The 24914-nt window shown below is 55.2% G+C and overlaps 1 protein-coding gene and 2 long non-coding RNA genes across 15 annotated transcripts in view; 1 reads left to right on the forward strand and 2 right to left on the reverse strand.

Annotated features, from left to right (window-relative positions):
• On the forward strand, nucleotides 1-21463 carry C1QTNF1 (C1q and TNF related 1). Of its 3 annotated transcripts, XM_019735601.3 has the most exons (5): nucleotides 1-154; nucleotides 250-2295; nucleotides 16777-16942; nucleotides 18439-18578; nucleotides 19204-21463. In XM_019735601.3, exons 3-5 carry the CDS (start codon nucleotides 16794-16796, stop codon nucleotides 19752-19754), a joined length of 840 nt encoding a protein of 279 aa, XP_019591160.1. In that variant the 5' UTR covers nucleotides 1-154; nucleotides 250-2295; nucleotides 16777-16793; the 3' UTR covers nucleotides 19755-21463. The 3 variants fall into 3 exon arrangements, with proteins under 3 accessions (XP_019591160.1, XP_019591162.1, XP_074176575.1); XM_019735603.3 differs by lacking the exon at nucleotides 1-154 and having other exon boundaries at nucleotides 2162-2295; nucleotides 16780-16942; XM_074320474.2 differs by lacking the exons at nucleotides 1-154; nucleotides 250-2295 and adding an exon at nucleotides 10312-10535 and having other exon boundaries at nucleotides 16780-16942.
• On the reverse strand, nucleotides 9078-9908 carry LOC141568977 (uncharacterized). Its single transcript, XR_012492331.2, has 2 exons — nucleotides 9490-9908; nucleotides 9078-9407 (listed from the first exon to the last, which is right to left on the reverse strand). It is a non-coding gene; the product is annotated as an uncharacterized LOC141568977 (long non-coding RNA).
• LOC109449394 (uncharacterized) overlaps nucleotides 13675-24914 on the reverse strand; it is an 18331-nt gene continuing 7091 nt past the window's right edge. For 4 of the 11 annotated variants that reach the window (XR_012492322.2, XR_012492325.2, XR_012492324.2 and 1 more), the window contains 6 exons: nucleotides 21528-21746; nucleotides 21258-21444; nucleotides 19533-19655; nucleotides 16820-17011; nucleotides 15414-15451; nucleotides 13675-14023 (listed from right to left, as the gene is read on the reverse strand). This is a non-coding gene — a long non-coding RNA (uncharacterized LOC109449394). Of the gene's footprint in view, nucleotides 14024-15413; nucleotides 15452-16819; nucleotides 17012-19532; nucleotides 19656-21257; nucleotides 21445-21527; nucleotides 21747-21915; nucleotides 24911-24914 lie in introns of those variants that run through there. The other 7 variants (XR_002137697.3, XR_002137696.3, XR_002137693.3 and 4 more) reach the window with 4 other exon arrangements.

Genomic DNA, 24914 nt, shown 5'->3' on the forward strand with positions numbered 1-24914 from the left:
CGATCAGGCCCACCGCTGGGGCAGCACTCCCAAGCTGAGGACTTACAGCGTCCCTGCCACGGGAAGAGACGCCCGTTACTCAGCTGCATTTCTAGAGCTCTGCTCCAGACTGGCCTCCCCCCTCCCCAGTTCGTGTCTTTCAATTATCTATGAGGTGACGGTCCTTTACTGCTTCAACACCAAAACTGTCTTGGATGGGGTGAAGGGAGGGGACAAATCATCCATCTTTGCATCTGTTTCTCTTTCCAGCTGCGTGCCCAGCGTCGTGTGCAGAGGTCCAGTGTGGGTCCCGCGCTCCCCAGGCCTGAGTCCCTGGGTAGGGCAATGGGGAGCTTTCCCATTGCATCCATGGGGTTCCCGATTCACTCCAGTTCCAGGAAACACGTGGACCCTCGCACGTCCTGGACGAAGGTCCCCCAGGGGCTGCGTGGAGATGGAGCCTCTTTTGCTTCTCTTGCTGTGTGGTGCCCTGCCTCCCCGCTGCAAAGGCTATTTGAGGACGGAATGCTAGGGGAAGGTCAGTCCTGTGCCGGGCCTGGGTCTTGTTGACGGGAAAGTCCTTCGAGTTACGTACAGGAACGGAGCCAACGAGCTTATCTCGGGGTTTTCCTGTGTCGATAATCAACCATGGATGTAAGTTTGGCCAAGTCTCAGACACATGCAACTACTGAGTCTTCTAGCGCGTTGAAACAGCATCTCCAATGGGGTTTCTGAATCTTGCCAGAGTGTCCGTGAACTCCTCTAGGGCCACTCAGGACGAGGAGCACTTTTTTTCCTTGGCTCCCACAGTGGGGGGGTCAGAGGCTGGGTCTCTGTAGAGTGGTCACTGCGCACTCATGGGCTCCACTGCCCAGAACCTCCCTCTTCTTCCATGTTCTCAGCTTGCCCTGGCAGGCTGGTGTGCCTGGCGGCCGTCAGGCGGGCACACGCCCTTCTCCCTTTTGACTCCTTGGCCTTCTAGGCAGACACGTGAGGAGCAGAGGCGGGAAGGAAATTCCATGCAAGGGAGAGTGAGGTACAGGCTCTTTGCTTTGCCCTGAGCACCTCAAACCAGCATCCCAGTCTCTACATCCTCTGTCCACGTGAAGCCAGGGAGAGGGGCCCTGGGAGGAGGGAGGAGTGAACAAGGAGCGAAGGTGTGACATCCAAGTAGATTGGAGAGGACGTGGGAACAAGGGTCCAGAAAGCAGCAGAAAAGAAAGAAAGTTATTATCATAGTAGAGTTTTGCTTGTCTAGCTCTTCTCATGATATAAGATTCCAGAACAAGCCGGTCTGACTCAGAGTCTGGGGATGGAGACCAGCTTCCGGGAAACCTGGGGCAGCTATCGGGCTGTGAGGTGGGGCCCAGGGACTTGTTTAGAAAGAACTTTTGTGTGAGATGGAGAAAATGTTCAATTTTCATATCGAGGAATGAGACTGAGAAATGCCGAAGTCCCTCCTGGCCCCGCCCCTGGCTCTTACTGTCCTCTGGACAAATCTGCTGCTCCTGGCTGGGGGTTCCCAACCTTTGGGTCACAAAGCTAAGAATCTGATCAAAGTGACACACCATCCCTGTCCAAAAATGCACACACGTAATTCTGCATTGTTTTGGGGGTTCACAGATTTCCCCAAACCTGTCCAAGGTCCTTGGACCCCAGGTGGAGGCCCTGACTGAAGGTGTGCCACCGTCTGGGGACTCGATCCCTGGCCGTTGGCTGCAGGTACCCCGAGCTCCTGGGAACCCCATCCCCCTGCCACCAAGCAACTTGGGGTTCCCAAACCCCCTTGTCCTGGGCTCCCGGCTGCCCTCACATCTGTGCGGACTTCCACACCCTTGGAGTGGCCACCGCAGTCCCAGCCTGGGCTGGCTTCCCAGGGTGGCCGGGAGGAGGGCAGCACTGGCCGTTCCCGCCCGCCGGCCGGGCACGCAGACAGTTAATCCTCCGCGGCCGCTGTTTGGATAAAATGCGCTGGGAGTCTTGGAGGCTCCCGGCAGCTCACATCTGGCTGGGGTTTGCTCTTTACGCCTCTGACCCGCTTTCCTCGGCTCTTCCTTTACTTTCGAGAAACCGCGTTTCCGCTTCTGGCCAGAGAGACCTTGGAGCGAAGGAGGTCAAGGTGCCGGGAAGAGACGGCTGCTGCCTGGACCAGGCTCCCTCCTCCTGCGCCTTCTTCCCGGAGGACTTTTTCCTTCTTCTCCTTCGACAAGTCTGTTCTTCCCCCGACCTGGCCCGAGGGAGGCTCCGTCGCAGGGAGATGCTCTAAGAGGCGGCGCTGGGAGAGCCCAGAGGCCGCGGGGAGGACGCCGGCTGGAGGTAGGTGGCCGGGTGGGGACACAGCCAGGCGGGACCCAGCACTGCCCTGGCTCCTTTTTGTGGCTTCAGTCCAGTTGCCAGAGCGGAGTAGAGCAGACACCTTAGCTGCTGAGGCGGCGAGGAGCCGGGTGGGAGGGGCCCGGGTGGCAGTTGTGGCAGCGGCAGAAAGAGCTGGCGTGGCGGGAAGGTCCCGGTGCCCCTTCTTGCTACTCCTTTCAGTCGGGGAAGTGCTGTGCAGGGCCAGCCTCGGTCCCCCTCTGTGACTTGGGAGCAGGGACTCGGCGGCAGAGGGATGCTGTCAGGAACCATTGGACCTCCCCCTCCCGTGTTTTGTGGGGTGTTTATCTTGCCTCACTCTTCTCTGGTGCTTTTCTGAGGGCGTAAGAAAAGGAATGGTACCCAAGTCCTCTGTGCACCTCTGGGGAGCCCCCCACCCCAATATCGCCTGGACCACCTGAGAGCCAGGTTTGTCCAGCCCGGCCTGTGGCCAACTTGGACCACATACAGAAAAGGAAATGCTGACTTGGGCCCAGTATCTAATGGCTCTGGTGTTCCCGGAGGGGATCCGGTCTGGGTAGGGAAGAATAATGTCCCTTTCCTGGGGACCTTCCGGGCTTCTCACACTGCTAAGAGTGGCCCCTGGTCTGTCTGGGGCTGAGTCCCGGAGCGGCCCATGCCTCTCTGTGTCGACCCCCTCTGTACCACCCAGCTCTCCCAGGTCATCTCCATGGATGCAGGTGTGCATCCCGCCTGTCCTGAGCACCCACACTGTGCTCCCTGCACCCCGCCATGCCAATTTCCTGGCAGCTCCCATGTCTTCCATGGATGCTGACGTGCCATGGGCACTCTGAGGCCCTCCTGACCCATTGGAAGGGACTTGTTTCTGTCGCTTCAGTCCCACTTGGCGTCTGAGAATGCAGGCCGTTGGGCACACTCGGAGTGTCCGCCTTCTGAGCTTTGAAAATGACAAGCATCTGAGAAACTGCGTTTTCTCAATCGCTAGCTACGTCCCTAGCTACGTCGGGTCCCTGGGGGAGGCTGTGAGGTCCTCAGAGGCTGTTAGCCTTTGCTTTTTATAGTGCAGGAAAGCTCACAGCCAGTCCCATGTACAAGGTCACAAACAGATGCACTTGACTGTTGTGTGTGCTTCAGGGAGAGGCCTGCCATGGCCAGGAAGTTGGTTCTTCCTGAGGCTCAATGTCCCTGCTGACGAGAGACGAGGGAGAAAATACAGGTGACGGGGAGATGCGGGCATAGGGTTGAGTTGTCCCCTCTCACCTCCCTTCCCCACTCTCTCTCTTGACCCGAGAGCTGAGTGGAGCTTAGCCATGGGTGTGCACGTGTGTGTTACCTGCACGTCGGGCCCCGAGCAAACATTAATTGCCAACAGTTCTATCAATGGCACTTCCAGCCCTGAAACGCTCAGAGAGGCTCAGGCCTTGCCCAGAGGCGTCGACGGCAGACCTGGGACTCAAACCTGAATCTCGGTGCACAGAGAAGGGATGTGGCTTGCTTGAGGATGTACAGCTCTCCAGGCCTTGGTTGGAACCCAGCTTCTTGAGTTCCCACATTGTTGCTTCCCAGCTGCCCACAGAGACAGTGCCCAGAGCAGGAAGGACAGCCGGTTCTGCTTCCCGGTTCTTTGCCGGTTCTCGCCGTCTCCTCTCATGCTCTCTCTCCTCCTTTGCCCGTCTCAAGTCTCTTGTGACGTCAGGGAAAGTGCTCCTGGCAAACAGCATGGCAGGGAGACAGAGAAACCAGGCACAGGAGAGGTGGGCTGGGCCCCTGTTCACCAGAGGATGCTGCTACCTGTCTGGGGCAGGTGGCACCAGCCAGCGAGTGGCACCTCACAGGTGGGAGCTGAGAAAGCTGACCTGGTCCCAGGGAGGGCACAGGCTCCTCATTCCTGGGATGTCACCTCACTATTCAGGACAACCAGCACAGCAGAATGTTTTTGGAACATGCGTCTTTCTGTTGTTCTTCCTGGTGCCTCTTGCCCTCCCTCAACCACCCCCACCCCCACCCCCCAGCTATAATTAGCATGACTCATAAACCAAATATTCTGGCATTGAACTTCACCCATCAAAACAAAGATGAAAAGAATTTCGTAGATACAGCGGTGCTGCTGGCGTCCTCCCTGGACATGTGCTTGCCATTGCATTTTTGTCTTCAGGGGCTGGTCCCTTGCGTGGGTCCCAGTTCCTAGAGCCGGGGGTGGCTGAGGTTCCTGGAGCCTTAGGGGAGGGGTGGAAGTGACAGCTTGCAACAGAAAGGAAGAATAGAAAGGTTCCGGGTCCCCAGCTCTGCCTGCCGGAGGCAACTCTGCCTGCCAATCCACTGGAAAGAGAAAGGCATTTCGGGAAACAGCCTCAGCTCCCTACCCTGAGAGCCCAGAGAGCTTTAATTGGGGGTGATGGCCTCCAGCACGCTTCGTCTTGGCGGCATAACTACCGTGTGAGCTAAAGGCTATTATCTTTTTCTTGTTTTTACCTGCTAAAATCTGCCTTCTCTTAAAGTCAAGTGAGACAAGGCACCTTCCTGAGCCCTCACAGGGTGAGGGGTCCTTTGCCCACTTAGAGGACAATTTGGAAAAGACCCATGTGAGCCTGCACAAGGTGCTCCTTCCATGCTCTCCCGGGCAGCCCAGACAGCCAGTCCCATGAGGCCCGGGATTTGGGATTCTCAGCGCCCTGCCCAGGGGTCAGTGCTGGGGTCCACGGCCAGGCAGGGCCAGTTCTGCGCTTAACCACAGACGTGCAGCAGTGGGGCACGCTGGCTCTTCCCTTCCTCCCCAAGCCCCTCAGCGAATCTTCTGCGGCTACAGCCTCTGTCCTCTGACCCTCATCTTCCTGCCATTCAGGGACAGGCTCAGTGCTGGGAGCCGGAGTGGGAGCTCTTGAGCCCTTTGGGGGACATCTTTATCTCTGGGTCCCGTCAAGCTTGCATCTGAGAGATACCTGTGAACTGGGAGACGCGTGGCTCCCAGCATCCTGCTAAGCCACTCATCCTTGCCAATGCTCGCTTTCCAGAACTGGGTTCAAAGCAAGATGCCTGTGGGCAGCAGCACTGGAGACCCCCCCCCCCACCAATGCCCACCGGGGGCGTCCCTGTCCTGTCCTGGAGGGCCCTGGCACCACCTCCTTCTCCGGCTGTGGATGGGACTGGCACAGTCCTCCGGGGCGTCCTGCCCTGTCCAGGACGGCTGTCAGGATGCTGTGGGCCAAGCTGGGCCTCAGTGTCTGGCCATCTCCCTGGCTCCTGCAGGAATTTTCCTTGAATGTGATGAAGCAGAGCAGGAGGCTGTGGCAGGAAGGCCGGGAAGACAGGCAGACAGGCGGGCGGGCAGTGGGGGAGGAGGGAGCACGGGGAATTCAAGTTCTTGGTGCCCTGTGCTGGGTCCAACGCGGGGGGCCACTGGTGAAGCCATACTTGGTGGAATGCCCCGGACGCTTCCCTTTGGGTTGCACCCCTGCCCCACGTGGGCACAGCTGATTACCAGCCACCCTCTGCCCTGGGGACCTGGGAAAGACAAGGACCTTCCGCGGGAAAGCTACCAGCCCTGGTGGGTTTGCACTTAACCACAGGCCCTGCACCTCTGCCCTGTGGGTTTCTGGGGCTGGTCTTCAGAGTTGGGGACGAGGGTGTGCTTGGAAGCACCAGGGCCCTTTCTCTTTGTGAAGAGTCTCAAGTGGGTTCTGGTGAGAGATGGGTGGGTTGGGTGGGTTTCAGGTGGCCATGGGGTCTTGGATCGTCTGGCATCCAGGACTCCCCTGCCCATGAAGGCAGAGCAAGACCCGTGGTTCTGCAAACCAGCCTAGGTCTCAGATTGAGGAGACTCAGCGTGGCTCCAGCACAGGGGCGGAGCAGGTCCGGCAGCGGGGGAGACAGGCCCGAGGCTGACGCCCACGCCCCCCCTTTCTGGTCCCTCTCGCCCCCTGTGTCCTCCTGCTCCGTTTCCTCTCTGCAGGGACCCCCACCAGGGGGTCCATCCAAGGAGACCCCAGGCGGTGCTCCAACTGGCTTCTACCCACCGGAGGGTGTAGGGTGTCGGGGGCTGAATGATCCCCTCGCCCTCCTGGCTGGGTGTGGCCTCTCCCCCTCCTCCTCCCACGTGCACCCACGCAGGTGTGTCTCCACCCTGCAAAAGCAGCGCCCTAAAACCGCACATTCAACGGCCACGCTGCCCAGGCCTCTTGTATTTTGAGGGGGGGGGGGGGTTCTGGTGATGCTGTGCCGAATCCACAGGCATTAAGTTCTCGCGGTGGGTTTGAAGGCGTCCGGGAGAGCTCTTAGCGCCCTGCTTCCACGAAGACACTTACCGTGGATTTCCGCAGCGCCCGGTCCCGCGCCTGGCAGACAGCAGGCAGCCACTCAGCAACCTGTTGAGTGAATGAATGAGTGAACGAATGAATGACCTTACCCAGCTGGTGGTAGCTCCTCAGCGTCAATCACCGGGCTGCTGTCGCAGGTGTAACCAAGCAGCCTAAGCAGGCGGACACGCAGCGGCTGGGCGCGCTGCTGGAACGCTGAGCCTGTCCTGTCCACGGCCTGGAACCCCTCGAGGTGAAGTGCAGGTACTTTGCTGTCGGACACCCCGGGTCTCACCTGAGCCCCAGCCCCGCCCCACTGTGGGGTGCAGGGCAAGGGGCTCCCTCACTCTGAGCTCACCTGCTCACCCGAGAAATTGACGCGCGCTATAGGGATCAAGTTCAATAGCGTACTGCGTGGTACGTACTGCGTGGTACTTACTGTGTGTTACAGACTGTGTGGTACTTACTTAGTGTTACGTACTGCATGGTACGTACTGCGTGGTACGTACTGCGTGGTACGTACTGCGTGGTACGTACTGCGTGGTACATACTGTGTGGTACTTACTTAGTGTTACGTACTGCGTGGTACGTACTGCGTGGTACATACTGTGTGGTACTTACTTAGTGTTACGTACTGCGTGGTACGTACTGCGTGTTACGTACTGCCTGTTACGTACTGCGTGTTACGTACTGCGTGTACGTACTGCATGGTACGTACTGCCTGTTACGCAAAGCCGTAAAGCGCGTGCCCAGAGCCCGGCCCCTGGGCGGTGCCTAATCAAGGCAGCAGGACTTTGTTGTCAGAAGAAACCTCTGATAAGTGGTGCCGCTGCTCCTGGTCCCCTTGTGTGCAACTCCTGCTGATGGACTCAAGGGTTTGGCTCCGTGGCCTTTGTTTCATGGCTGCAGGCAGCGTCCTCCAGTAGCAAGCGCCACCAGTAAGTGGTGTGTTGAAGACAGAACAAATGCCCCGGCTTCTAGGAGACTCTCTAGCCGGCCTGACGCTGGTGCAGCTTAGCTGCCCGTGTCCGGCCTGGCCCCGTCCACAGTCACGCCAGGGCTTCTGCTGTCCTTCCCGTCCCACTGTGTCCCTAGAACCCAGCCCTGCCCGGTTCGTAGTAGACACTCAAGAAACACCCGTGAAACAACGTGGGACGTCAGCACTAGGTCTATTCATATTCCCCACGGTCCCACTCGAGCCGCACAGCGGCCCCAGCACCCCAAGCGCCTCCTCCATCCTGCCTTTCTGTGCGTCGTGTCAAGTTCCCTGGAATAAGTAACATGCTCCCTTAGTCCCAGGGTGGGGCTTAGTTGTCATTTTTTTCTAAGTGGAAAATAATGTGTACTTAATGGGAAAAAATATGTGACTGTTATAGGGCCAAAACCCAGGGAAGCCCAAATGAGAAAAGGGCAAACATCATGTTTTCATCACCCACAGATAGATGCCTGCTGTGAGCCGCCAGGTGGGTGGCCTCCAGGGCTGTGTGTGTGTGTGTGTGTGTGTGTGTGCGCGCATTTACATGTGTGTGTTTGCAACCTGCACTGTCACTCAGCACCATTCACGAACGTCTCTCCGTGTCAGTAGTAGTCTGTTTACAGAGGTCACTAATGGGTGCTGCTGGCAGAGTTGCCCCGCCCCCCCCACCCCCACATTATTTGCTCATTTATCTAAATGCGTTTCCTGGTTCTCTGCTATCCCCACCCTCCTTGGTACTTCGACCGAACCCGCTGAGTTTGCCACCCTGATTCACCACCTCGATTCTAGTTTTCCATCCTAGGGATGCATCATAATTTAATTAGACTGTTTCTGCAGGATATTTAACCTTGGTTTTTAACCTTGGCTAATGGAGGCAGTGGATTGTAACTCTTTCTGAAGCAGATTTTTCTGGGTGCAATGAGAGGAGCGTTTAAGGAAAAGACGGCTAGATGGCGGCACCAGGATTCTGTGTTCTGATGACACTTAATGGTGTGCCCGGGGTCACTCCGCCACATCCCCCAAACCACGCCCTCCCTGAGTAGAGAGATTGGAGCACACTGCTGAGGCCCCTGCAAAAAGTGTGGGATCCCAGAGTCCTCTTTGGATGATGGTTCCAATCCTTGGGAATCGCTGAGCCGTGAGTGGGGAGGTCAAGAATATCGAAAGTCAGACGCTAGGCCCTGGACACACGTGAGAAATGAGACCCAGCTCGCATTTCCGGGAAGCTTCTGGTCTGTGACGGGCTAGAAGAGCAAGTGACCGTCACAGACCAGCCTGTACTGGATGCTGGGCGGAAGCTTCCAGAGGAGGTGGCATCCAGCTGGACTCTGAAGAACACATCGCTGAAGGAAGTGGCAGGGGACAGAGACAGAGGACCACTGTGGAACTTGTGTCGGGGACTTCGAGTGGCTCCAGGTGGCTGGAGTGAAGGACATATGTGTAGGGGTGGGGACGACAGGGCCAGAGCTGAGGCAGCAGCCAGAGGGAGACGCTCGGGATTTCGATGTTTCCTTTATTTCCATGGGAATCTGTTTAAGCCAAGGGTGGAGCTCAGATCTGCAGTTTTGAAAGCTGCCTCTGGTGAGCACTTTGGAAGGTACATGAGAGGCGGGGAGAGACCAGCGAGAAGCTGAGAAAGAAGTGGTGACAGAGGCTGAGGGGGTGGAGAGGAGAAAAGACCTTCGGGAGGGCTGGTGATGAGTTAGAGGTGACAGGTGCATGAGAAGTAGGGGTCTGGATGGCTCTCCGAGTTCCGGTCTGTGCCCGGTGTGAATGGCGTCAACTCTCACTGAGCTGTAAGCGGAAGGACTGGGTATGGTTGGGTTCTGGGGGAGAAGACAATGAGTTAACTGGGGTTCAGGGGTCTTAGGAGAGCAGAAAGGAGGTGTTCAGATGATGGTTGGCTACCTGGCTATAGCCCAGCGCCATCCCGTAGAATGTCCTGCAGAGACGGAACGCTGTCCCAGCTGTGCTGTGCAAGAGGGCAGCCCCTTCGACGTGCTTGTGTGGCCGAGAGCTGAGTTGTTCCCTTTGTTTAATGCTAACTCATTCAACTAGCCCCACAGGCTAGTGGTTACTGCTTTGGAGAGCGACCAGATGGGGTGGGGACGAAGACTGGGGAGCTGTCAGCTGAAGCCATCGTGTATCAGATGACAGGCAGAAAAGGTGTTTGGGCGAGACGAGCCGAGAGCCCAGGGAAAGCCTGGAAAACAGCTGTCTCTAAGGGGGAGACCAGGAAGGATAAACATGGGGAACACGGTGGCCGGCGCGGGGCTGGAAGAGGAGGTGGTCTTCGTGGGCAGGCACTCTACAACGCTCGTGGACGGTGCGGGCACGACGGCTGAGTGCTCTGGCCGTCAGCGGTCTCAGCCAGAGCAGCCCAGCTGCACGGAGCAGAGGGACTGCTGGATGCTGAGCTAAATGACGTTGTTGACCTAGAAGCCAGTAGGCATGGGACAAAGCTTTATCTCTCGCCAGGCTTCCTCTGGAGATGCCTGTCAAATGCTGAGGTCATGTCCAGGCCCCAGAAAAGCAAGGACATTCGTACGGCTTGTGACAGGATTGGTGGGCCTTGGGCCATGGAATTCCCAGGTCCTTTGCTCCCTCTGTCTTAGGAGTGCTCAGCTCCCGAGGGTGTCCCGGCGGCAGGGCAGTGGCCATGGGCCAGGCCACCTGCAGGGCAGCCTCACGGAGCAGCAGCATGAGCTGTCACTGGCTCTTCTCTCTCACACGGTTCTCAAAGCAGCCGCAGGCCTGCCGCCCGAGGCCCTACAGCTGGGAGGTGATCTAAGGACAGTGCTCCAGTCAAGGAAATCTTTGTTTGCACTGGGACAGAATCTGAGCTGTGGAGGCTGGGCTGGCCAGGTGCCCCCGGGAGCCGACGCCTGCAGCCCACGTGATCCCGCCTGCAGGGCCTGGGCAGAAACTTCCACTGTGTCCATTCTCTGTTCCAGGTGAGCCTTTCCTGGCTAAGGGGCAGTTAGTTGCCCCAGAAGAGGATGGAGATGTTTTAGGATGGGGGGGTGGGGATTCCTGGTCTCTCTTTCCTTCACTGTTTTCTCCCAAGCCAGACCTTGCTCCTATGTGGGGAAAGGAAGTCCTTGTTTATCACTGGAAGACCCCTTCTCCATTCCCGGCCGTGGGCCTGCGAGGTAACCAAATAAACGTCAAACCTTAAAAAGGAAACCCTTTTCCTCTAAACCAGAGAGCAGCTTCTTGGAAAAATGAAAAGAGAATCAGCACGTAGGATGGTGCCAGGACACCCACGTCCCTTGGGAAAGGGACTGCTCACCTCTAGGTGACCGGAGTTCCTGTCATAAGGGATCCCATCCCCCCACTGCTGCTTCCTGTACAAGATTGGGGGGAAGTGGGGGTGGGTCCAAGACCAGCTGGGGCTGCCCAATCACAGAAGGGAAAACTAGATATGAAATGAGTTTCTGGATTTGGTGAGCAAACGTCATTTATCAGCAGGAAGTCACTCTGCCTCCCTCCTGCCCATCGCCAGAGGATTTGGATAAGTGGAGAATTAGTGTGACGATTGGCTTTTGGTTAAGGAAAGCAGATGTCCCCTATTAGAAAGTCCTGATGGTCATCAGGGCCAGAGGGACACCCCAACACGGCACCTTCTCCTTCCTGGGCACCCCAGGATCTGAATCCAGGAGGTCTGCTGCAGCAACGGGAGCGCTCTGAGCGTCTCAAGAGGGGAATTCTGGCAGATGTCAAAGCAGAGAGGGGCAGCCTCAGGCTTCCGCTCTGGTTGCAAGGGGCCTGGGGAGGGACAGGTGGCAGTAGCAGAGAGCGGAAGGCATAGTGGTGGTTGGGGAGGGATGGCTGACACTGTGTTGAAACAAGCAGTGATTGGATGCTGAGCTAAATGGCATTCTTGTGTGTGCCACAGACATCAGGTGTGGGAGAAAATCCAGGCTTCCTTGGGCGATGCGTGTAAAATTTGGGGGTGTTGTCCAGGCCCTAGAAAAGCCAGACAAAGGTAGACTGAGGTCTGGGACACAGCCAGAGCTCCTGGAAAGCATCAAATACAGACCCATGGTAGGGCGGAGACAAGAGCTTTGGGAGACAGGAGAGAGGGTTGGTGACTGATTCAATGTGGCGGGTGCAAGGGGGGAAGGAGCCTAAATGACATCCAGATTTCTGGCCTGCACTTTGTTCGTGGTTCCTGCTTCCTCCCCCACTGACGTTAATAGAACAGAGCTGTCCGTCATAGCTTTCTGCAATGACTAGAAGGTTCTCTTCTGTGCTGTCCAGCAGGGTCGCTACCAGCTCTGTGTAGCTACTGAGAGCTTGGCATGTGGCTGGCATGACTGAGGACCTGAATTATGAATTTGATTTCATTTTAGTTAGTTTAAAATGAAATAGCCACACGTGGCTAGTGGCCATCGCACAGGACACCAGTAGTCGAGAACGTTACCTTCTCACCGTTTTGATTCAACATTGGCCATTCTGTCTTGAACTCCGCTTGGGGGCTCATCTGTCTCCTTTGCTAGACGGTAGTTTTCTTGAGGTCAGGTGTTCATTTACCCTGTGGTTGAACCCCGTTCTCCCGAGCCCTTATACACTGCTGTGCAAAGCAGGGCAGTCAGTCAGCCATGCTGTGTGGAATTTTCTGCCGAGAGGGAATTCTTGAGCCACATGGGTAGCTGGACTTGTCTCCTAAACTTTTGCTAATGCAGGGAGCTGCTAGGCTTCTCCTCTCTCAGCACAGCTGGTTACCCGATGAGGAGTAAGGAAGAGGGAAAACCATGTTTATAAAATGCTTTTGCCAAATGGTACTGAGCTGGGTGTGGCATCAGGACATAATGCCAACATGAGCCTGGGCTATGGGAGTTGACTGTCAGAACACAAGCGTGACCATATGGAGGTAGGTGGCACCAAAAAGGAACAGGACCGATTTCAAATGGGTCGTGGCAACTCGAACTTGTGTATGAATGTTGTCCTTAAAGGATTCACCCCAAGTCCATACATGGTCTGGGAAGGGACAAGAACTATTATTAACGAGGAAGTCTTCTCAGGCTTCCTGCCCTCCTCCCCATCCTGTAATTGGCTCAATTCCGCCTTCCGCCCTCCCTGGTCCTGTAAAGGGAGATTCTTTCTCGTGGGGGGAGGTTAAGCTGGAGGCAGAAGATGGGGGGGCTTACGGGGACAGGCATTGAAGACACGCAGGTCTGAGAGGCAGGTGGGAGAAGAAAAGGTGTGCATGGAGTTGCCATGGAAGCCGGCAGATGAATTTCTTCACAGGGTTTGGGAGAGGCGAGTCCAGGACTTGAGTCATGTTAGAACTGACCTCAGATGCCTTGACCGCAAGGCATCTGGACCCGGAGACTGGACCGTGTGGGGCCGGATTCACGGGGGCCACTGCCCGGACCTGATCTGCTGAGCGCAGGGCCTTCTTCGAGTTACCTCAGTCGGGGCAAACCCGGTCCCTTTGTGGGGGACGTCTTTCACTGGAAATCGCTAAAAGTGGTCTGGAGCCAAGTTTGGTTAGATGTTGGGCAATTCTGTTTTTCTCCAATGTGACTAAAACCATCATAATGTCATGATGCTGACTTTGCTGTGAGACTGGGTGAAATGGTTCTGCAGATATTTTTGAAGGAAAGATTTCATTTTGGGTTTGCTTCAGCTCTAAAGAGGGGGTTCCTGAGGAGAACCGCAGCCTCTGCTGCCCCCACTGTCCGCCTGGCACCTTTGACTCTGCTGGGCTGTCACATGCTCTCACCCCACTGATGCCATCACCCCCAAGCCAGCTACATCCTGGTCCCTATTGCCTCCGAATAAGGTACAGAAAATCCTCTTTCCCTACTAGAAAGAAATATACCAACATGCAAAATGGTGCTTCCACTGGGGGGACAGCACTGATTCTTAACCGGGGGGAGTTTTCCCTCCCAGGGTTATATAGCAAATCTGGAGACATTTTTGGATGTCACAACTGGGGGCTCGGGTGTGCTAATGGAATCTAGTGGGTGGAGGCCAGGGACGCTGGTAAACAGCCTAGAAGCCCACAACAAAGACCGATCCAACCCCAAATGTCAGTGGTGCCAAGGCTGAAAAGCCCTGTGGATAAAGCAATCCAAGGTAACCTTTCACTTCCTTTTGTTATTTTATAACTTTTCCAAAATGAATATATATTATTTTGGATTCCGGAAAAAAAGAGTTTAAAGAAAGGAAAACCTCTTTTCCTTTCAAGTGATGCAAGCTTGGCATTTAAAAGAAAAAAAAAAAGAGTAATTATTAAGACGCCAAGGAAAAACAGGAAATACAGAAATAGGGAAACAAATGTAGAGAATTCAATTTGACAAATACTTGTTGAGTAGCAGTCAAGTTTGGGGTGCTGCAGGATGCTTGGCTGGTCCAAGAAGAACAAGACGATGTCCCAGGCCCAGAGGAGGTCACGGTGTGCTATGCAGGATCTTACAGGCCAAGCAAAACTCTGCAGAATGAGACATGAAGGACAAACATTAAAAAAGAGAAGGGAGTGTTTTTACCATTTGAGGGTCTGGGAAGCCATCGGAGAAATGTGAGGCACTGGAGTTGGGTCTTGAAGACCAGATAAGATTTTGCTGTGCTCCGAGGGCAGCCTGTGGCGTTCACATCCACCCACCCACCCCTTAAAAATCGGGCAGCCTTAGGCCAATCCACTTCTCTATGCCTCTGTTTCTTCATTTGTAAAGTTGGTGTAATAATGAATGAAGACTGTCTTCTTAAAGGAGTCATGGCAGGTTCATTCGAGCTCTGTGATGGGGTAAAAATTATGAATGAGGAAGTGTTCTGACTGAACCCTAACCTGTGGGGCTGTGACGATGAACTGACATGATGCGAGGGTGTCCAGGCGCATGCCATCGCCTGTCCCGTTAGCCTGGTTGTCAGTAGGAGAGAGGAGGAGAAACGGTCCTTCTGGCCAGGGGAGAAGGCAGCCAGCAGCTGGACAGACGCCAGGAGTTTCAGACCAGCAGCAGGGAGCACCAGGGGGCTTTTTGAAAATGCAGGCCCTCAAGACCTTGCCCCAGACCTGCTGAGGCAGGAGCTGCATTTTCACAGGTGATGTATGCACATTAAAACTTGGGAAGTAGGGAACGCGAACACAGGACAAGGGATGCCATGCAATGCAGCTGAAGAGTGAGGGCAGACTGGAAGGGCCGTGTATCTGCTGCCAAGGAGCAGGGAAATGATCACAGGCAGACACATATATATGTGTATGGAGAGAGAGATGGGTACATTTTAACATGTGTTTTGTAAATAGACATACGCATATTCGTCCTTTCTTGGGCAAGTGGAGGGAGGTAGTAAAGATTTTGAGAGTGTGTGTGTGGGGGGGTTGGTCGAGGCAGTTGCTGTCATTGGCAGGGTCTCTGGGCCCTGATGTGGGGTTGGCAGACAATTTGGAGGTGGGGGGTCCAACTAATCCCTTGCAGTGGAGGGGGGGGTCATGCAGAGAACTGAAGACCCCTCCGAGGTGTGGGTGACAGGGAAGGGGGCATCCCCGAGAGGCAGCCTTCCTGGCTCTGAGTCTCGTCACACCTCTGAGGACCCACCCGAGAGGATCCTGCCTTTTCTGTCCCCGGCTCTGGTCCCCGGCTCTCTGCCTCCCCCGTGTCCTCTCCACTTGGCATGGGGCTCAGCAAGGAGGGCGAGCAGAGCACTGTGTGTTCAGAGCTGTTACCGCGAGCTCATTAACACGCAGAGGAAAGAACAAAGCGCCCAAGTCAACCCCGTGGAGAGGGTCACGCCCTCCCAGCTACAAGGCCTCTGAGCAGAGGGGTTTGAAGGACGTCCACAGCTTCCCAGACATGTGAAAGGAGCATTCATGGGTAGACGATTACCGACAAGAAAAGAAATCCGCCTCAGTCTTCTGGTTTCCCTAAACAGAAGAGGAATTAGAAAAGATCAGACAGGGCTTTGGAAGGAGTTCCCTGCTTGTAATGTTCAGCAACCACCGATCCCACCCACCGTGGCTGCCGGGGGCAGGGGATTTTATTCCTCAGTTTTCTCACTGGGCAGCCGAGGGGGTTGAATAGGTCCCCAAAGGTCCTTTGAGGTGTTAAATTGTGAACAAAGATGGGTGAGGATTGACCAGAGTTAGCTGGGGGGATGACCCTAACTGTGAAAACAGCGGGATGTTTGGCGTGTTTAAGGGCAAGCACTGCCCCCTAATGGTCTCACTGGGAACACTCAGCGGACGTCTTTTTCTAGGACTAGCTCAATCCTGGACGAGGAGGGTCACTGTGAGTGAGCGGCGTTGTGTTGGCCTCATGAACTATGACACCCCCCCCCCCCCTCCTGGGGATGGGCCTGACACCATCTCTCTCTCTCTTTTTTTTTCTTTTGACACCATCTCTTAATTTGATGCTCCAGGACATTTACTGGCACGCCCCCTGGTGGCCACAGAGCGATGTGTCGCCACCTGCCACACAGTTCAGTCTGGGGCAGAGTTACTGGACAGTGACGACCCAAACTCATTTGGGGTTTTGCTCATTGTCCTGTTGGGGCCGATAAATGATCGTCTGCGGAGCCCAGTGGCTGAGGGGTCCCTCCTGGGAGGCTTGGTGGGCTCGGCAGCATCAGGCAGCTGGGACTGCAGGGGTGAGCTGTGTGCGCACGAGTATGTGAGAGTATGTGAGTACAAGCACATGACTTGGGTGTGCAAGTATGAGTGTGAGTACATGTGTGTACACATGGATTGTGTGAGTGTGTATGGGAGTACATGGCGTGTGCAGGGGAGTGTGGGTGCTAGTGTGCGTGTATCAGTGTATCGATAGTGTTGTGTGCGTGAATGTGTTGAATGCACATAGGAGTAGAGCTGACTATGAGAGAGTATATGAGTGTCAAGTGTGTGTGTGAGTGTGTGTATGTGAGTGTGCACTGAGGCTGGTGAGTGTGCAAGTAGTGTTGAGATGGTATGTGTGTGCAGTGTGCAAGTATGTGTATGTGTGACTTGTCTGAGTGTGAGAGTATTGCACACGTGTGTGTGAATGCATAGGAAGTGTGTGAGTGTGAGTGTGACTCTACGTGTTTGAGTGGTGCAGTGTGTGAGTGTGAGCGTGTGAGAGCTGTGCAGTCGCCCTTCCAGGAGCTGTGGCTGAGGCGCTCCCCGGCTTCATGGGTCCGATGGACACCTTCCTTCCCGCTGTTTGTCTGCCGGGTCCCACCGACCCTCGTCTTCCCCTCCCCATGCATCTCTCCCAGCAGCGCACGGTGGGAAGATGGGCTCCCATGGACCGGGACTCACGCTGGCGTGCTGCCTGCTGCTGGCCTTCACCTGTGGTCCGGTGCTGGGCCAAGCGACACGTGGCCCGCAGGAGCAGGAGGAACAGGAGGGGACCAAGGAGCCACTGCTGGAACATGCTGAGAGGTGAGGCTGTGATGGTCTGGATGCAGGCGCTCTGGCTCAGCCAGTCGTTGGCTTCCGGGGACGCCGAGGCTGTGGGCGGCAGACACACATGACCCAGTGCAGGGCCTGGGGGCCCACGATGCCGAGGAGCGCTGGGGAGGACTGAGCAGAGAGTGGCTGGGTCTTGAAGGACAGCTGGGAGGCCCCTGAGAGGAGGGAAAGGCCGCCCCAGCAGCTAGCGCGGTGTGTGTGAAGGCGTGGCTGTGCCGGCACCTGGCAGTGTGATGGTTCTGGTTTCAGGTACAGGGAGCTGGCGCTGGAGGGTGGAGGTTGGGAGGGAGCTGAGTCTGATGGGGAATGGTCTGTCCTGAACTTCTCCCGATGCGAATCATGGCGAGGTTTACAATTCACAGCATTTGGGAAATAACACTGGAGGGAAGCAGAGAACGGTGAATTGCCATGGGGACCGACAAACTCCAGGAGAGCGGCCACAAAGGCCACTAGACACGTGGGGGCCGAGGGCCCAGGTGCGGATGGCGCTCTGCGGTGGGTGGGCTGACCCCTCAGGCCTCCGTGGTCCTCAGAAGGTGGCGTGAGGCCAGAGAAGCATCTAGAATGAGGCTGAGGGTTCCATTCTGGGTGACTGATGATGCTAGGAAGAGGATTTGGAAAGAGAAGATTCTAGGGGCGAAACGACAGTGACAGGCCCTCAGTTCTAGACACGTCACATTGTGGGGCTTGCTGAGTCTCAAGAGTTGGGGTCAGGGGTGTATCTGGGAATCCAAGGCTTGTGGGTGGCTGGATTTAGGGCATACAGAGCCATTTCCTGGGTTGTCTGGGGTTCAAAAGCGGGAGCAGAGTTAGACAAGGAGCAGGCACATTGAGAGGGACTGTGCCACCCCTGAGATGGTCCTATCACAGCCCTGGAAGCCTGGGTGCAGAGCTGCAAGCCCGCAGTGCAGCATGATGCCATGAGGGGGCAGCATGGGGCTGTCACTGTCCACCCCGCCCAGGAGTCGGTCTTCAAAAGTCAGGGTGTAAACTATGAGCGTCTCCAGGTGCAGCAGCTCAAAGGAACCCCAAAGAGCTAGTCGAGCCCTCTCAGTTACAGTGAGTCGGCTTGATAGAGCATCTTCTAGAATCACAGATGCATGAAGGGGACAGCCAGTCACAGCAGCGTCACACGTTGTCTCAAGGTCTCCTCCTCCTCCAGGGGCAGATTTCTCCCAAGCAGCCTCTGTCTCCCAAGCAGCCCTCATCTCACTGCTGTTTTTGTTCTTCTTGTTTCCTTTACTACTAACGGCTATTTACAGGGGGCATGGGGCTCTTTCTGAGATTTCATTCAGGGTCCCGAATTCACCAAGAGCCAATGAGGTCTCTGTGGAGGGACAGTTAACCCGTCCAGACGAGAGAGGAAGTATGTTGGGTACGCCAGGCGCTCTGCTCTGCAGTGGGATGGAAAGGAGTTCCGGCTCGGGGAGCTCATGGCTTTCCCTGTGCTGTCTTTATTCCCTTAGAGTTGAAGAAAAGCATGAGAAATACAGCCCCCGGCAGGGTGACGGGCGCCCTGCCTCCCGGTGCTATCGCTGCTGTGACCCTGGTGCCCCCGTGTACCCGGCCATCCCGGTGCCACAGATCAACATTACCATCTTGAAAGGTCAGGCGCCCGCAAAGACGAGCGAGCAAGCGAGTGAAAGCGACCTTCCCCTGGGGGTGGGGCTGCTCTGTCCTGACCGGTGGACGGGAGGGAGGAGAACAGGGGCAGGCTGTCATCCAAGGGGGAGGCAGAGGAAATTCCATTTCTGAGGCTCTTGGCCCCTTTCCGAGAGGAGAGACTGGAGAGGGACCTGCAGGTCCATGATGGGAGACGGGTCTAAGGGCAGCTGGGGCCTCCCCCACCTGCCTTTGACTACAAGCCTCCGGGATGTTCGGTTCAAGGCTTAGTGCTCCCCCGACACCCCCAGCCCGCTTTCTGAAATGCCATTCACATGCCATGGTCCTGCACACAGCAGGAGACGTTGCACAACCCGCAAAAGCAAACTGGGAAGACGAGCCGCCCGTCCCGGGTCCCTGGGCCCCGCCGACATCTGCAGTCCATTTATGCTGACTGAGCCCTGGCCTGGCCGCAGCGCCTGTTGCCTTTGGACAAACCCATATGTTCCTTTTCCTTTGCCAGGACTTTCCAGAAGGAAAAAAATAATTATTGCTTCTGGATGAAAACAGAACCATCCCTGAGGTTGGGTCTGTTTGCTTGATGCCACGTGTTTTCCTGCCCCTTTTAGGTGAGAAGGGCGATCGGGGAGATCGAGGCCTGCAAGGGAAATACGGCAAAACAGGCTCAGTGGGCGCCCGGGGCCACGTGGGCCCCAAAGGGCAGAAAGGGTCCATGGGGGCCCCTGGGGACCGGTGCAAGAACCACTACGCCGCCTTCTCTGTGGGCCGGAAGAAGCCCCTGCACAGCAACGACTACTACCAGGCGGTCATCTTCGACACGGAGTTCGTGAACCTCTACGGCCACTTCAACATGTTCACGGGCAAGTTCTACTGCTACGTGCCCGGCATCTACTTTTTCAGCCTCAACGTGCACACCTGGAACCAGAAGGAGACGTACCTGCACATCATGAAGAATGGGGAGGAGGTGGTGATCCTCTACGCCCAGGTGAGCGACCGCAGCATCATGCAGACGCAGAGCCTGATGCTGGAGCTGCGGGACCAGGACGAGGTGTGGGTGCGCCTGTACAAGGGCGAGCGGGAGAACGCCATCTTCAGCGATGAGTTTGACACTTACATCACCTTCAGCGGCTACCTGGTCAAGCACGCGGCCGAGCCCTAGCCGCCCGCCAGCCTCCTGCCCCGCCTCCGCCGCCCCCACCGGAGGCTACCTAACCTCCCGTTCTCCCCACCTCCCCTCTCCTCTGCCCCCATCGTCGCTGGACCCCTGCGGTCCAGCACCAGGCTGACTCCATCAGCTCTTCCCCACAATCTGAGTTTCCCTGGTCCCCCCACTTTCCCAGCTTTGGCGTTCAACGCACAGGGCCCTTTGCAGGAATGGGAGGGGAAAATGGCTGTGTGGTCCCAGGCCTTGCTGTCCCCAGACAAAATCTTTGGGGCAGGCGCACGTGAGAATGGCTGGGACCTCCAGCTCCCCTCTGTGGAGCTGTCTTTACGTGACCCCCCCCCCCGCCCCCCCTGCAGTCCACTGGGATGCGGCAGGGTGTGTCCCACAGGAAGTTCTCCTTGCTCCCATGCTGGAAATAATTAAGCAAATTCTACAGGCTGTGACAAGAGCACAGTCACCGGGAGGAAAGGCAGGCCTTCTTATTGTTGCCTTTCCACCACCCACACTGGCTCCGCAGGGAGGCCCAGGCCTCTCCAGGTTACAGGAGACTCCTTTCAACAGGAGATCTAAAGGGGACGGGGGAGGGGTGCAGGCTGTGGGGACTCAGGAAACCACAACTGGCTTCATTCTTTTAAGCCACGTATGAACCTTCTCGTGGGGCAGCTGGTCTCATGTCCACATTCTGTGGCCATCCCTGCGGCCTTGCTCGAGGGTTCAGGGGCCTTTCTGAGCCACAACAGTGAGGGGGGTCGGGCTGGGCAAGCAAATGTCAGCTCCCCAGAGGGACAGCCAAGCCCTTGGCCTTGGTCTCTGTGCTGGGAGAAGCAGCCCACTTGCTGGAACCCATAGGCTCCTGACAGCAGCTGGGGACCTCAGGGGCCCCCGACCTGCAGACGTCTCTATGAGGCCCAAAGCTTAGACCACCAGGGCAGAGCCGTCCATCATAGCGTGGCCCTGCTCCCCTCCCCCAGCACCCCTGAGCCCTAGGCAGGACCTCCGTGCCTGTCACCCTGGCACTGGCTTCTGTTCCTCCTCTCAGACGGGTCACCCGTGAAGACACCAGGACCTTTGATCTTGTAGCAGCCGTCGTGATTATATAACATTTTCTGCAAAGCCTCCTGGTGCCCCACCTCAGATCCCCATTTCCACAGGTGCAGCATTCAGCCCCTTGTGTCTTCCCCCAGGCCTCTTCGAGCAGCAGCCTAAGACAGCACAGGGGGAGAGCTGGAAGGGGCTGGGGCTCCCCTCTGCCTGTCTCAGAGTTCCTGCAGGGTTCAGCCCCTGAGACCAGGAGAGAAAGCCTGTCCCAACCACTGGGGTCAGAGCCCCCCCTGAGGTGGGGTGCGGGACGCCCGGAGTGGGCTGCTGCCTGGAATTGGTGCTCTGGCCTGTGGCTGACTTTGGCCTGGCAGCATTAACGCCCAGTGCCGGGCTCCACTCCTACCTGCGTGGGACCCTACGCCCCCACAGGAGGCTTCCTTCCCAGCACCTGCTGACCTGTGGTCTTGACCAGTCTCTCCGCCCTTCCTGGGCCTGGCCACGGGTTCTGGGGTCCGGGATCCACATGTCCCCCTTCTGAAGGACTTCTGCTGGTCAGATTTCAAATCTGTCTCCACGGGCGTGCCAGCGAGTGGGGCGTCCGCTGCTGCTTTGTGCTGTTCCGACGCTCTTTGAAAACATTAAACTTGGAATCATGAGTTTCAGCATCGTGGCCTCGTTCGTTTTGTCATTGAACCTTTCTGTCCCCACCTCCCAAATCCCACTTACTGCCTGGAGGCCTGAGGGCCCTTAAATTGGGGACTTCGTTACCCAGTGGGCACAGGCTGGGCCTTGAACTGCCTCTTTCTTCAAGGGAGCTGTTTCACAGGCTCAGCTGGACCTGGCCCCTGGGACGTGGCTCCTGTTGGCTGCTCTGTGCTTGCAAGAGAATTTGCGTGGCAGGCAGGGGGCGGGGCTTGGACAACTATGAGCTTCCTGGTGCTGTGGCTGTAACAAACAAACTACCACGAGCGTAATGGCCTCAAACAACGGAGATTTGTTTGAACCTCTTCTGTCTCTGAAATCTCCCTCCCTTCTCTCTTAAGGACACCTGCCACTGGATATGGGGCCCACCCTAAAGCAGGATGATCTCTGAAGACCCTTAATGTAATCACACCTTCAAAGACCTTATTTCCAAATAAGGTCACGTTCACAGGTCCAGGGCTAAGACTTGCATGTGTCGCTCTTTGGGGGGTGGGGTACCCGCTCCCACAACCTGCAGGCTTGAATGCACCGCCAACAGCCCCTTTTATGCCTGAGTGGTGAAGAGCAGATGCTTCTTCTTCTCCCCTTCACTTGCCAACTGGGTTAGCGGCCAGGGCCCTTATCTGGCTGCCAGCAGGCCGTTCAGAGCTGCCTTGCTCCTTCTAGTGCCAGCAGGCTGGCAAACAGCTGGCGTCTTTCCGTTGCCTGATCCTGGGGTGAGCCCGTGTGGTTGTGCTCAGCCTTGGGCTGGGGCCAGACCGGATCAGGCAGACACTGCCATCCTGCTCTCTGCAGGACAAAGAGCAGGTCCCCGCCTCCACAGAGCCGAGGCCACTCAGCAGAGGATGTGCTTTCTGTGCAGCTGAGAACAGGGCCTGAGTGTTCCCCAAAGGTGCGTAGAAAGAATGAGTCAGCTTCATCCATATGCCCACCACCGGCCCTCTCGCCAGGGGCAGCCACAGGGAGTATGTAACACGCATGGGAGAGGACGCAGCGTTTGCTCTGAAGCCCATGCGACAGCCCTTTTGATGTCCCTCTCTCTTTGAGCTCTCCCCACACTCAGTCCCTCCTGCCCCAAGTCTTCCACTCCCTTCTGCGGGCGTTTCCACTCCACTCACTCTTTCTCCAAATATTAGCCTGCTCCTGCGTTGTGGTAGCCCCGTGAATTAGGCGATGGGGGCATAATGACAAGTAAGACATGGCCCTTGCCTTCCAGAGCGCTTTGACATGCCTCTAGCTGCAGGGCGACAGAGATGCCAGCTTCTCAGAACTGCCTGCTTAGCACCTGATTATCGGCTCTGTCTGAATCCTTCCCTAAGCAGTTTACTTAGGTTGCTTTCCTCAGCTCCTGACCCCAGCTAGTAAGGAACTGGCTATCCATTCCCATCCCTGGAACAGACTTGATAAACACAGTTGTAACACAAACATTAGTGTTTTAGCAAAAGGACCAAAAAGCAGCAGATGACTCAGCCAAAGGAAAGAACTGCTTATGTCAGGACGTTTAGGAGTTTCTGTGGCCAAGGGTGGGAGCAGTGAGGAAGGCAGTCTCCAGCCTACGGGGATACAGTGAGAGAGAGAGACAGAGAGAGAGAGACAGAGAGAGACAGAGAGAGACAGAGAGAGAGAGACAGACACAGAGAGAGACAGAGTTGGTTTATGCTCAAGGATAATTTGCTGTAGGGTTCACTATAGGAACACAACGGTGTGATGCCAAGCTCTTTTATTGGCCCACAGTAACTGGAATAAAGTGAGCCTTCTTGCCCAGATTGTGAAAAACCCAGGTTACAGAAAATAATAATTAAAACAAGGTGCCTCCACATGCAGAAGAGTGGAGTTGGAACCCCTACCACACACCATATATAAAACTTAATTCAAAATGGATCAAAGACCTAAATATAAGAGCTGAAACTATAAATTTTTTAGAAAAAAAGCCTTGGTGTAAATCATCATGAACTTGTATCAGGCAACAGTTTCCTAGATATGGCACCAAAAGCACAAGTAATAAAAGAAAAAATAGGTAAATTGGACATTATCAAAATTTTAAATTCTGTACTTCAAAGGACACCATTAAGAAAGTGAAAAGACAACAGAGAATGGGAGAAAATATTTGCAAATCATATATTTGAGAAGGAACTTGTATCTAGACTATATAAAAGAACTCTTGCAACTGAAAAATAAAGAGACAACCCAATTAAAAATGGACAATGGATCTCAATAACCATTTCTCCAAAGAAGGCATACAAATGACGAATAAGCACATGAAAAGATGTCAACATCATTAGTCACCGGGGAAATGCAGGTCAAAAACTAGTTTTGATATACAACTTCATAACCAGTAGGATGGCTATAATCAAATGTCAGGAGTTGGTGAGAATGTGGGGAAACTGGAACTCTCATACACTGCCAGGGGGAATGTAAAATGGTGCAGCTGCTGTGGAAAACAGTCTGGAAGTTTCTCAAAAAGTTAAACCCAGAATTGCAGATGACCCAGCAATTCCACTTCTAGGGATATACCCAAGGAAATGACAATGTGTACACAAAACCTTGTAGGTGAATGTTCAGAGAAGCGTTATTTGTAATAAACAAAAAAGTGGGAACAACCTAAATATCCATCAGCTGATGAGTGCACAAGCACAATGTGGTCCATCTACACAATGAAATACTACTCAGCCTTAAAAAGGAGCAAAGTCCTGACCCATGCTATAACCAGAGGAAACACTGAAAACAGTATGCTAAGTGTAAGCAGCCAGCCACGAAAGACCATATACTGTATGATTCCATTTTTGGAATGTCCAGAATAGGCAAATTCATAGAGACAGAAAGTGAATTAAAGGTTTCCAGGGGTTGGGAGTGGGGGAATTGGGAAAATGGGGAGTGACTGCTAAAAGGCACAAGGTTTCTTTTTGGAGTGATGTGAATATTCTAAACTTGATTGTAGTGGTGGTTGTGTAACTCTGTGAATATACTGAAAACCATTGAATCACATGCTTTAAAACGGGTGAATTGTGTGGCATGTAAATTTTATCTCAACAAAAAACTAACTACACACACACACACACACACACACACACACACACGCATGCACACGAATGCTTGCCTTTCTCCATGGAGAGCTGGGAAGTCTGGAGTCCCAGAAGTATAACCTTCAGAGCCACTCTCAGTACTCTGGGCTGGGTCTAGGATGGGGCTAGGGACCAGTGAGGTGAGATGGGAGGGTCAGGGTTACGTCTTCCAAGCATGATTGAACAGCACTTGGGAATCAACTGGTGGATGAGATCACTCAACGCAGGAGGCTGACTCAGTTGCCAAAGGAAGCAATCCAGAGGAACAGCTAATTGAAGACCATGCCTTTCACTCAAGTCCCACACAGCTGGAGTAGGGATTGGAAAGGCGTAGTGACCTCAAATGCCC

Source organism: Rhinolophus sinicus, chromosome 12 (assembly GCF_057876585.1).
Source record: "Rhinolophus sinicus isolate RSI-liver-muscle chromosome 12, RSI-T2T, whole genome shotgun sequence".
Lineage (NCBI taxonomy): Eukaryota > Metazoa > Chordata > Mammalia > Chiroptera > Rhinolophidae > Rhinolophus > Rhinolophus sinicus.

What these genes read in the sequence shown, in the direction of transcription:
- C1QTNF1 (XM_019735601.3), top strand. Translation starts at nt 16,794, where the DNA reads ATGGGCTCCCATGGACCGGGACTCACGCTGGCGTGCTGCCTGCTGCTG. An exon ending in CTGCTGGAACATGCTGAGAG is followed by an intron (nt 16,943 to 18,438) that starts GTGAGGCTGTGA and finishes TTATTCCCTTAG; the next exon opens with AGTTGAAGAAAAGCATGAGA. An exon ending in CAACATTACCATCTTGAAAG is followed by an intron (nt 18,579 to 19,203) that starts GTCAGGCGCCCG and finishes TGCCCCTTTTAG; the next exon opens with GTGAGAAGGGCGATCGGGGA.